Raw genomic sequence first — 12,500 nt, forward strand, 5'->3', positions numbered from 1 at the left:
CCCTAGAGTTACTGGCCACGCGCCCCTCCTCCGCCCGGCTGCTGACTGTAAAGCAGATGCTTTGGCACAGTGGCCTCAAGGGCGGGACTTTTGATTATAGCACCTGATATGAGTGAACCCCCCTCCCCCAACTAGCGCCCCGGGGCACATCAGAGGGGCGGCCTCGGGTACAGGCCGGCGTAGGGAGAGGGGTAGCCCGGGGGGTAGGCCGAGAGGGCAGAGGCGTAGGGGGAGAGGCCTGGCAGCGTGGGCGTGAGGGCAGAGGTAGTCGTGAGGGCAGTGGGCTTGCTGTAGGGGTGGTACCGGGAGGCGGTGAGCGGGGAGAGGGCTGGGGGCGGGTAGGCCATGCCGGGGCGGGAGAGGGCGGAGTGGGCGGATCCCAGCAGGGCGGCGTGGGCGTGCAGAGGGTTGGAGAGCAGGCTGAGGGAGGAGGAGTCTGGCGCCGTGACGCTGGTGTGGGTGCGGAGGTGCTGCAGCAGCTCCTCAGAGGTGGCGAAGCGCTTGCCGCAGTACGTCTCGCCCACTATCCAGTTACACACGTAGGGGCGGTGCGGCCCCGTCAGCAGCGAGGAGGCGGAGGGCGAGTACAGCGAGGCTGCGGCGGCGGCGGCCACCGAAGTGGGCGGCAGCAGGCTGGAGGCGGGCACGATGGAGGAGGAGGGCAGGGAGGACAGGCCGGGCAGGGCACTGAGGGCCGCCTTGGCCTGCTCGCACTGCGTGCACGAGGGCGGACAGGCGCCGCCGCTCTGCAGCAGGTGGTTGTTCTGCACGGAGTAGGGGCAGCCCGTGCAGTAGGGGTCGCGGCACACGGGCACCACCGCCTCGCCGCCGCCTGCTGTCTTGACGCGGGTGTAGGTCAGGTAGGGCGAGCCCAGCAGGGATGGGGAGAGCCCTGCCGAGGAGGGGAGGCCTGTGGTGGTGTAGAGGGCGGCGGCAGAGGCGCCGGGGTAGACGGAGGCGAGAGAGGAGGGCAGACCGGGCAGGCCCAGGCCGGGCATGAGGCCCGGGTGGGCGCCGCGCAGAGCGGGGTGGCTCTCCAGGCCGGGGTAGCCTGGCGGCAGCAGGTGTGGCATGCCCGTGCGGTAGGTGCCGAGGGGCACGTCTTTGGGGTGGCCCGCCAGCACCTCCAAGCCCGACCTGATGATGGGCGTGGTGGAGGCTGACGAGGTCACGCTCGCCTCGGTGCTGCGGCGCCCACTATCCTCCTTGACGGCGGCGGCGGAGGAGGAGCCGCCGCTGGAGGAGGAGGGCGGCCGCGCGCTGGAGGGCTGGCTGGCTGGCGTCTTGCGGCCGCCCGTGGGCTTGTCGTCGCCGCCCTCCTCCGCCATGGCCTTCTTGGCGGCGCTCTCGTAGGGCTTGAAGGCGGGTGAGCGCCGCGTGGCCTCGAGGGGCGTGGGCGGCGACTTCTCCTTCTTGTCCTCGTCTTTCTTCTTGTCAGCGGGCAGCGGCTTGGAGGAGTCCGCGCCGATCTGCGAGCATGTCTGCGCCAGGAGCGCGAGGGGTGACTTTTTGGCGTCCAGCTGAAACAGAGAGAGGAACGGGGAGGTGAGGGCGTGCAGGAGAGGAGGGGCAGGCCGCGGCACTCCGGAGGGCGCCGCTCGCCCGAAACTGTAACCCAATTATCCCCAGAGTGTGTGAGGAGAGTGAGCACCGCGAGGCGCTAAGTCCCCAAAGTGGCACAGGGCACAGCGAGGCTTACCGTGGTGGGGAGTGGAGACAGGTAATCCGGTTGTAAATATTGATTACTGCCTGCAGTCAACATCCCTTTGGACTCGAGAACCACCATTAGCGCAGGATTTTTGTGAACACTGTATCCCTTCAAAAAAAATATTCCAAGGAGCACTAGAGCACAAAGAGGCACAGAGCCAACGTCTTTACACAACGGCGTCTCTACTGGTACTGGGGAGGTGGCGGGCCGCGTGAGCTGGAGCCTGGTTGGAGTGACGTCACGGTCCGCACCCGTGACGCGACGGTCGACACACACGCCTCACCACGGACCCCGCGCCACGCTGCCAGCCGCACGACCACCTGAAAACTTTATTACCTGCGACCAAGATCATAAAATAACAAGCTGAAGCAAGAGAAACACTCGGAACTTTATCCATTGTGACGCACCGCCTTAAAACACGACATGTTAATCCCCGGCACGACCCGCCCTGCCTCTTGTCACCACGACTTTTCCTGCCACGACCCCTTGCAGCACACACACACACACACACACACACAGTGACATACATACATTCGTTCATATACACAAATCTCTCTCTCTCTCTCTCTCTCTCTCTCTCTCTCTCTCTCTCTCTCTCTCTCTCTCTGGTAAATCTTTCCTCTTCCTTTACTATTCTTCTCGGTGTCCCTTTCTCCCTCCTTCCTTCCTTCCCTTTCACCACCACCACCACCACCACCAGTCCCTCCCTTCCCTCTAAGGCTGGGGAAGGGGGGACTTTGGAGAGGTGCTGACAGGAGGGTGTGTTTCTGACGTGCCCTTGCGCCTGTCTGCCTTCTGGGGGTCCTCTCTCTCTCTCTCTCTCTCTCTCTCTCTCTCTCTCTCTCTCTCTCTCTCTCTCTCTCTCTCTCTCTCTCTCTCTCTCTCTCTCTCTCTCTCTCTCTCTCTCTCTCTCTCTCTCTCTCTCTCTCTCTCTCTCTCTCTCTGCTGCCATGACCCGCCGCCATAACTTCACCGTAAGAAGTGGCGCAGCTCATAGTCGAAAATATATAGTGCGGGTTTGTAATTCATGGAGCCAAATGCTTGTTCCCGGGACGTCTGTCTGTCTACGGTGTGTGTGTGTGTGTGTGTGTGTGTGTGTGTGTGTGTGTGTGTGTGTGTGTGTGTGTGTGTGTGTGTGTGACGTGGCCGTGTGATCCTGTCGAGGTCGCTAACTCTGATATTTTCACCTTAAATTATGGTTCTGTATTTACCTGCAGGAGGTCTTGCCTCACACCTGTGCTCTGATCTACCTGGTGTACTCTGTCTCCGCTCCCTCACCTGCCTCACCTGTGCTCTTGGTTCTCTCTTACCTAACGTTTCTTTGTCTGCCGTTCTCGTTTTCACTCCTAATGTGTCTTAACCTAATCTAACACTTCTCTACTCATTGTCATTCTTACTTTAACCAAACTTTCACTATCCAGTCCTAGCCAAACCTAACCTAACTTAACCAAACTTCCCTCTGCTACCTACCTGTCACACCTGTTCAGTCTAAGCTAATCCACCTGTGTGTTTCTCCCGTCAGTCCTTGCATTAACTTGCCTATCCCTAACGTGGCCTGACACATAAACACACATCTAATACCTAGTTTGTGTGTACGTGTGCGTTCGTATGTATGTACGTGTGTGTGATGCCGAGGTGTATACAATAGGCATAAATATCTCGTACATCAACGCAAGGCCTTCTATTTGTGCTACACGCTGCACGCTGGCCTGTTGTTGCTCTATTGTTAACACTTGTCGCTTTTGTTGGCTTTTGTGTGTGTGTTCCTCCGCGACCCACAATAACAATGGCCGATGACGTTAGCACCGGCCGCAGCTGTTCCCTGGCGGCGAAGATTGATGCGACGGCGGCGGTGGCGGCGGCGAGGAGCTGCGATGGTGGTGGCTGGTGATTTGGTGGTGTACGTGAGAGAGAGACGGAGAGAGAGAGAGAGAGGGCGTGCAAGAGTCAGTGGCGGCGTACATGAGCGGCGTGGTGTGTGTGTGTATGTGTGTGTGTGTGTGTGTGTGTGTGTGCGTGGCGGCGTGTGTGTATGAGCGTGTAAGTATCGGGTGACGGCAGGGAGCGGTGTGGGTGCCATGAATCACAGAGCCTGACAGGCCCGACAGCTCACATAGATGGATGGCCCTTACCCCGCCGCACCGCCCCGCCACCCCGGCCCTATCCCTCGCCGCACCCCGCCCCGACCCTCGCCCTAGGTCCAGGAGGCCATTAGGGCTATTATCAGCCTCGCCCAGCCCGGGGAAGGCGCTGGGCTGTGCGGGAAGAGACCAGAAGGGCGGGATTGTGGCGGGTGCTGGGTGAGGGTTGGGGTGGAGTGGAGCCGCCTCGTCTGATAGAGAGGGGCCGCGGCTGATGGCGGTTCTGGCAGGAACAAGGTGGTGGCAGGCGTGTTGCCGGCGACTATCCCACCTTCCTCTCTCCCTCCTCTCTCCCCCTCCCTCCTGACGCCCCGCGGAGGGAAGGGAGGGGGAGGACGTAGGTGGAGGAAGGAGGACGCGAAGAGGGAAGGAAGGAGGGCGGAGGACTGGGTTTTGAGAGGTCGTGGAGAGAGGGTGGAGGATCCTAGCTGGAGAGAGAGAGAGAGAGAGAGAGAGAGAGAGAGAGAGAGAGAGAGAGAGAGAGAGAGAGAGAGAGAGAGAGAGAGAGAGACTCGTGCACGCCTGTGTTCGTAAAACGGTTTGGGGACACATACGAACAGGTGGAGACTTACCTGTAGAGAGAGAGAGAGAGAGAGAGAGAGAGAGAGAGAGAGAGAGAGAGAGAGAGAGAGAGAGAGAGAGAGAGAGAGAGAGAGAGAGACCCCTCCCACCTTCACGTATCTATTTAGTCCATCATAAACCCTTCCAACTGAATCCCTTGTCTGAAGACCGTCTGCTTTGTGAAGAGGGAACAAGAGAAGAGAGAGAGAGAAAGAGAGGAGAGGAGGAAAGCATGTAAGGACTGCGAGGAAGTGCGAGGATGTGATCTGGGGAAGTATTAGAAGACATTAAAGTCCCAAGGGGAATGCATGATGGGTACAAAAAGACTGAGGAATGCTGGGAAAGTGTGTGGAGAATGGAGGAGCTGTTTGTGGGGTAAAAGCTTAATATATTGGGGTCTTCTGGGAGTTTTGGGGGCATTGGGGTATAGTAAGAGGCTCAACGTTGTGGTATAGTGCGGCTAGCGAGGTTGGGGTAAGTGGGGAGGACAGTATTGGGATCTGGTAGTGTAGTAATGTATAGGAGGTTGGGGGTGTGTTCCGGGAAAGTTGAGGTTTAAGTCAGGGTGTGCAGAAGGTGATGTTAAGGTGACTGGATCTAGCTGTGTAAATAAACAAGACGTCTAGAGATAGATTTTAGGGTTAGTTGCTCCTATTAGGGAAAAAAAGTTAGGGAGCTGGACATAAAACAGCGATGTTGGGGAAATATTAGGGAGTTGGCGATACAAAACATCCCTAAATAGATATTGGGGTTTGTTAGGCTCATAAAATAGTGTGAAGAGGTAGACTAGGTTATAGTGAGACAAGAGGAAGAGAGAGAGAGAAGGACAGAGACAGAGAGAGAGAGTTGGTGTGTGGAGAATGGAGAGATAGTCAAATAAAACAGAGTAAGAGGAATAGAGAGAAAGAATGGAAGAGAAAAAGAGGAAGAGAGGCAGAGAGATAGTTGGGGGGGATACTGTGGTGAGATAGGCGTATAAAACAGGGGGTGGTTGGTAAGGGGTAGGATCAGAGGGGCTCAACACCATGGCTCTTTGAACGGTGTCGTAAAAAAACACTGCGCTAGCTTGAAATAAAAGTCGACAAGAGAGCCGCCTGCTGCCCTCCCCCCGCCGGAACACAACCCGGGACTAGGCAAATCCCATCCAATCCGCGAGACACTTTTGCCGAAATTGTTAAGTATTTTGTTCCCGCGCCAGGAGGCCTTGAGGAGGAGGAGGAGGAGGAGGAGGAAGATAGTGGTTAAGAAGGTGGGAGGTGAAGGAAAGATGGAGGAAGTGGAAGAGAAGGAAAGGAGAAGGAGGAGGAGGAGGAGGAGACTGGATAAGGTAGAAGGTGAGGAAAAGAATGAGAAGTGGAAGAGAAGAAAAGAAGGAGGAGGAGGAGGAGGAAGAGGAGGAGACTGAATAAGGTAAAAGGTGAGAAAAAGAATGAGGAAAGAAAGAAGGAAACGGAAGAGAAAGAAATACCGAGGAAAGAAGAAAAAAGAAAAAGAAGATGAAAGGAACGTAGGAGAAAGAAGAAGAGGAGGAAGAGAAGGAGGAGCAGCACTATGAGAAGGAGGAAGAGGAGTAAGAGGAAAGTTTTCAAGAGGGACAAAAGTTTATGGGTGCTTTTGTTCCTGTTTTCCTCTCTGATTTACACTAACAGCGCCTGCAAATTAGCACAGACTAGGCCTCTTAATGGAATAGGCCTCCTTACATTCCTTTATAACTCAAGCTTAACGCCTCCTACACTCAGACGACCCTAGACTGTATTGAGTCCATTGCTAGTTACGGATACCACTTGCATCAACTGTTCGTAATCTGAAACACCTCGGATACCACTTGCATCAACTGTTCGTAATCTGAAACACCTCGGATACCACTTGCATCAACTGTTCGTAATCTGAAACACCTCGGATACCACTTGCATCAACTGTTCGTAATCTGAAACACCTCGGATACCATTTACATCAACTGTTCGTAATCTGAAACACCTCGGATACCACTTGCATCAACTGTTCGTAATCTGAAACACCTCGGATACCACTTGCATCAACTGTTCGTAATCTGAAACACCTCGGATACCAATTGCATCAACTGTTCGTAATCTGAAACACCTCGGATACCACTTGCATCAACTGTTCGTAATCTGAAACACCTCGGATACCACTTGCATCAACTGTTCGTAATCTGAAACACCTCGGATACCACTTGCATCAACTGTTCGTAATCTGAAACACCTCAGATACCACTTGCATCAACTGTTCGTAAACTGAAACACCTCTGCGCGCATTTCCACTATTTTCAAAGGCTCTAGATCAAGTTACAAGGGTTTTCAAGAGTGTTTTTACGGTGCTAGTGACAAATTAACATGGTTTTTGTATTGTTGACTGGAGAAACACTCATGAGAACTTGGCTAATTGTCTATGTGGCCTTCAATAATAGTCGTAGAGAGAGAGAGAGAGAGAGAGAGAGAGAGAGAGAGAGAGAGAGAGAGAGAGAGAGAGAGAGAGAGAGAGAGAGAGAGAGAGAGAGAGAGAGAAGCATTTCAGAATAAAAACAAATTAACATAAAAAAAATGCCAATCAATAAATAATAATGATATAAAATAATTAAATTCACCATGTTCTCCTCCTCCTCCTCCTCCTCCTCCTCCTCCTCCTCCTCCTCCTCTTCCTCGTCGTTCAGTGGGGCTTGGGGTGATTGTTTGTCCTCTTTGCCCTAAGCTCCCTCCTCCTTCTTCTTCCTCCTCCTCCTCCTCCTCCTCCTCCTCCTCCTCCTCCTCCTCCTCCTCCTCCTCCTCCCCCTTCCTCCCCTCCCTCCCCTCCTCTCTCTGTCCCTCCTTCCCCTACTTTCCTTGTCCCTCTTTCCTAACCCCGTTGCGGTTTTCCTCCTCCTCCTCCTCCTCCTCCTCCTCCTCCTCCTCCTCCTCCTCCTCCTCCTCCTCCTCCTCCTCCTCCTCCTCCTCCTCCTCTCTGCTTCGTCTACTTTTCCTCTTCTTGTTTCCTCTTCCTCTTTTTTTCTCAATTGTTCCTAAGTCTCTCTCTCTCTCTCTCTCTCTCTCTCTCTCTCTCTCTCTCTCTCTCTCTCTCTCTCTCTCTCTCTCTCTCTCTCTCTCTCTCTCTCTCTCTCTCTCTCTCTCTCTCTCTCTCTGACAAGATGTTACCAAAACACGCCCGTCTGATAACGATGCCAAGAAAATTAGGTTAATCTGTCCAATACAATCTCTCTCTCTCTCTCTCTCTCTCTCTCTCTCTCTCTCTCTCTCTCTCTCTCTCTCTCTCTCTCTCTCTCTCTCTCTCTCTCTCTCTCTCTCTCTCTCTCTCTCTCTCTCTCTCTCTCATTCCTATCCACCTTGAGTTACAATATATAGCGTCTCTCTCTCTCTCTCTCTGTGTGTGTGTGTGTGTGTGTGTGTGTGTGTGTGTGTGTGTGTGTGTGTGTGTGTGTGTGTGTGTGTGTGTGTGGCACTTAGGGATAACTTACAGCCGCCAGTGAAGGAACTTTCAGTTGTGTGTTCTGTGGCCGCCCTGTGCCGCCCCGTGCCGCCCTTTGCCTCTCGTAATCTGCCAGAGTTACTAGTGTTGTGCTAAGAGTGATTTTTTATTTTTTTTTTAGTTGACTTTAACTGTGCGAGGGAGATTAATGTGTTGCCTTTATTGTGTGTGTGTGTTTGTGTTTTTCTTTCTTTTCTTTTTCTTCTTCTTCAGTCGGTTTCAAATCTTTAGTTCTACAGGGATGGTTTGGTGTGTGTGTGTGTGTGTGTGTGTGTGTGTGTGTGTGTGTGTGTGTGTGTGTGTGTGTGTGTTGTAATAAGTGATGCTTTCTTTCACGGTTAGTTTCTTTACTCGTTGAAATAAATGCATACTTATTACCTGCTACCTGTATTGATTGATGTATATAGCTATTAATTCTTACCTGTTCCTCATCTGCTGCCTTTCCATGCCACTGAAATACTAAAGATACCGTGAAATTTCTCCGTTTTTCAACATTTTTTTTTACTCGTAGGTAAATTCTAACTAACTAAACCAGACCGAAATTAACCTAACCTAACTAACCTCACCAACCTAACTTAACTATCTAAAAATTTAATCTTCTAACTACCCAACTATCTAATTTACCACCAATACCCTCCTCCTCCTCCTCCTCCTCTTCCTCCTCCTAGGGCGTCTTCCTCCTGCAGGCGGAGTGAATGACCGCTCCGAGTCTTGCTATCAGGACGTCTGTTGGTCTTGGCTAATGTGGGGAGTTGCGCGGGAGATAAGAGAGAGAGAGAGAGAGAGAGAGAGAGAGAGAGAGAGAGAGAGAGAGAGAGAGAGAGAGAGAGAGAGAGAGAGAGAGAGAGAGAGTTTGTGGTGTTATGACAGACACAAACTTAGTACACTATAAAGATTGAGTCGAGTATAAGCAGTATTTGGGTTTGAGATAGAGACAGAGAGTGAGAGAGAGAAAAAAAAGAAAATTAAAGCAAGCCAACCTTCATATTATATCAAAGGGGATGAAGTTAAGGCATACAAACATACAGACATACATAAATAACATAGCAGACTAAGAAACTCTCTCTCTCTCTCTCTCTCTCTCTCTCTCTCTCTCTCTCTCTCTCTCTCTCTCTCTCTCTCTCTCTCTCTCTCTCTCTCTCTCTCTCTCTTAGTTGACCTCAGAATCGGGTCACCGGGTATCAAGTTAAGGCACTGCGAGGGTCACAAGGGGTCAGGTCACATCAGGAGTGCCAAACGAGGTCACAGGCAGGTCAGGTCAGAGGTCACGCAGAGGGAGGTCAACGTAATTGGATCAGGTGCGTGAAAGGTGATCAGAAACACATGGTTTGACTCTCTCTCTCTCTCTCTCTCTCTCTCTCTCTCTCTCTCTCTCTCTCTCTCTCTCTCTCTCTCTCTCTCTCTCTCTCTCTCTCTCTCTCTCTCTCATTGATATACTAGCGAAATCACCTCTATATTCCATTTCCTCCACCCGTACTTCATTCAAATTCCCTCTCCTTTCCTCCTCCTCCTCCTCCTCCTCCTCCTCCTCCTCCTCCTCCTCCTCCTCCTCCTCCTCCTCCTCCTCCTCCTCCTCCTCCTCCTCCTCCTCCTCCTCAGCTGGACAAATGGTCTCATGCATCACTAAGAATTGTTTCTGTTTTCGTCTTTGTGGAGGAAATATTTGATCTTTCCCTTCTCTGTTTTTCCTCCTCTTCGTCTTAGGGAATTATAGGCTGTGAGAGAGAGAGAGAGAGAGAGAGAGAGAGAGAGAGAGAGAGAGAGAGAGAGAGAGAGAGAGAGAGAGAGAGAGAGAGAGAGAGATATGATTAAGCGTGAGTCTGCTATGGATGTGTGTGTGTTTCTGTCTCTCTCTCTCTCTCTCTCTCTCTCTCTCTCTCTCTCTCTCTCTCTCTCTCTCTCTCTCTCTCTCTCTCTCTCTCATCATTTCCCTTTCAATTTTCTTGTCACTGTCTCTATTCCTTTATTTATTTAGTTTCTTCATTTATTTCTTCCTTCCTACACGAGTCTTTTCCTTTGCAGTCTTTTCCTACTTTATAATTTTTTTCCCCTCACATCTTATCTTCTTTTCTCTCCTCATTCCTCCCTCAAGAAATTTCCTCCTTGCCTTTTTCCCCTCCCCTCTTACTGTTTTTCTCGTCTCTTACATCTCTCACCTCCTCTTTTCCCTCCTCTTTCCTCCCTCCACTACTCTTGACCTTCCAATCCCTCCCTCCCTCTTCCCTCCCTCCCAGCTCACCTCAGATCTCTCGCTAATCAATTACTCGGGGTGGAAAAGGAAAGGTAATTATGTTTTCCAGGGAAGTACCATTAATTAGGGTAAAGAATGGCCAGGTGAAGGCAGGTAGGGAGACAAAAACACCCTCCCTTTGTTTGTGTTCGGACCTGGTCATTTGTTAAGGGAGGGTAGGAGGGAGGGGCTGTTACCTGTTCCCTTTACCTGTCTGCCTCCCTTTGGGTCTCTCTCTCTCTCTCTCTCTCTCTCTCTCTCTCTCTCTCTCTCTCTCTCTCTCTCTCTCTCTCTCTCTCTCTCTCTCTCTCTCTCTCTCTCTCTCTCTCTCTCTCTCTCTCTCTCTCTCTCTCTCTCTCTCTCTCTCTCTCTCTCTCTATTTTTTTCTTTATCTATTTGTTAGTGTTAGTTTCTCTCTTCCTTTCCTCCTCCTTTCCTCTTTTCTTGTTTATTTTTGTTGTTTTATTGATTTTCTTCGTGTTTTTTTCTTTCTTTTTTGTTTTATTATTTTTTCTTATTTTTTTCTTTTTCTTTTCTTTTTTGTATAATTTTCTTAATCTTCGTCTATTTGTGTCTCTCGTTCTCTTCCTCTTTCCTTCTCTTCCGCCTTCCTTATTTTCTTGTTTCCTTGTTTCCTTGTTCCCTCTTCCCATGTTTCCTTCCTCCTCTCTTTCTTTCCTTCGTCATTTCAGTCTTAATCCTCCTTTTCCTCTCTTCCCGTTTACTCTCCTCTTTTCCTTCGTTTCCTCCTTCATTTATTCCTTTCCTTTACTCTTAGTCTTTCTTTCCCTCCTTTTCTATTTTCTAACTTTCTTTCCTTTCTCTCCTCTCCTTTTTATCTCTGCTTTCCCTCCATCCTTCCCTTCCTCCTCTCTTTCCCTGTTCTTGTTTCCCTTTTACCTGTCCTCACTTTACCTGGGACCTGTTCTGCCTCTCCTCTCTTTCCTCCCCCTCTTCTCTTTCCTCCCCTTTCCTTGTTTTCTCTCCCTCTTCTCTCCGTTCGTTAGCTCTTTCCCCTCCTCTTCCGTGTCATGTTATCACTTCACTTTAGAGAAATGAGGCGAGAGGAGAGGGAGAGAGAGAGAGAGAGAGAGAGAGAGAGAGAGAGAGAGAGAGAGAGAGAGAGAGAGAGAGAGAGAGAGAGAGAGAGAGAGAGAGAGAAGGAAAGGGAAGGAAAAGGGGAAAAAAGTGGTTAATAATGAAATTTATGCTTTTTCTTGTTTGATTTGATTCAGAGAGAGAGAGAGAGAGAGAGAGAGAGAGAGAGAGAGAGAGAGAGAGAGAGAGAGAGAGAGATTGTCCACGTGGTCTTACCTGATTCTAATTGTTGTTGTGTGTGTGTGTGTGTGTGTGTGTGTGTGTGTGTGTGTGTGTGTGTGTGTGTGTGTGTGTGTATAGGTATGTATCTAACACACACACACACACACACACACACACACACCTTGCAACAAATATGAAACCAGTAAAGAGAACAACACACACACACACACACACACACGCACGCACGCACACCCACATAACCCTAACACGAGGCAGGGCGGAAGAGAGGAGATGGTGGTAATAGCAGAAGCAGCAGCAGCAGTAGTAGTAGTAGTATAGGTACGTGGGAGGCTTCACCATCACCACCACCACCACCACCACCACCACCACCAGCACCAGCAGCGTGTCATAACCTTTAATATAACCACCCAGTTCGAGCAGAAATACAACACCGCACCATAACACTTAAGTATAGCGCGTCTGTATAGCGCTGTGTATACCTGGGAATCGATAACGGACAGGCCAGTAACCTTCTCTATAACCTCCGCTATAACCTCCGCTATAACCTTCGCTATAACCTTCGCTCTAACCTTCGCTATAACCGCCTTACGTACAACGGCGTGATAACTATAAACTTCAACGTAGCGTATATAACAACATACGTTCTAACTAGGGGCCATAACAAAGGAAAAATAACGCCCAGCCAATACACACATTAAATATGGCAGGCATAGAGAGAGAGAGAGAGAGAGAGAGAGAGAGAGAGAGAGAGAGAGAGAGAGAGAGAATTGCCTAGGATAACGTGTTGTGTCATATACGTATCAGAGAGAGAGAGAGAGAGAGAGAGAGAGAGAGAGAGAGAGAGAGAGAGAGAGAGAGAGAGAGAGAGAGAGAGAGAGAGAGAGAGAGAGAGATCAATGCAAATGAATAGAAATCAGAAAAAAAATATAAGAGAAAAAGAGAAAATATTTTGTGTATATGATGAAGAGAAGAGAAAAAAATGAATAAATGAAAGGAAAGAGGGAAGAGGAAGAAAAGAAAGCCTCTTCAAATTTTCCTTTTTTTCCTCTTCCTTTCCTCCATTTTCATCCCCTTCTTCCTTCCTCCCTCTTCCTCTCTC

The 12,500-nt window shown here is 50.4% G+C and overlaps 1 protein-coding gene across 1 annotated transcript in view; it reads right to left on the minus strand.

Moving 5' to 3' along the window:
- Positions 1 to 2,019, minus strand: part of LOC135091874 (zinc finger protein Noc-like) — a 2,672-nt gene extending 653 nt beyond the window's left edge. The window contains exons 1-2 of the mRNA XM_063989916.1: positions 1,700 to 2,019; positions 1 to 1,520 (exon numbers count right to left, since the gene is read on the minus strand). The exon at positions 1 to 1,520 is cut by the window's left edge and continues 653 nt beyond it. Of these exons, the coding sequence (XP_063845986.1) occupies positions 150 to 1,520; positions 1,700 to 1,786 (1,458 nt within the window). The 5' untranslated portion in view covers positions 1,787 to 2,019 and the 3' untranslated portion in view covers positions 1 to 149. The remainder of the gene's footprint in view (positions 1,521 to 1,699) is intronic.
- Positions 2,020 to 12,500: the final 10,481 nt, after the last annotated feature.

The sequence above is a fragment of the Scylla paramamosain genome, chromosome 38 (assembly GCF_035594125.1).
Source record: "Scylla paramamosain isolate STU-SP2022 chromosome 38, ASM3559412v1, whole genome shotgun sequence".
NCBI classification, from domain to species: domain Eukaryota; kingdom Metazoa; phylum Arthropoda; class Malacostraca; order Decapoda; family Portunidae; genus Scylla; species Scylla paramamosain.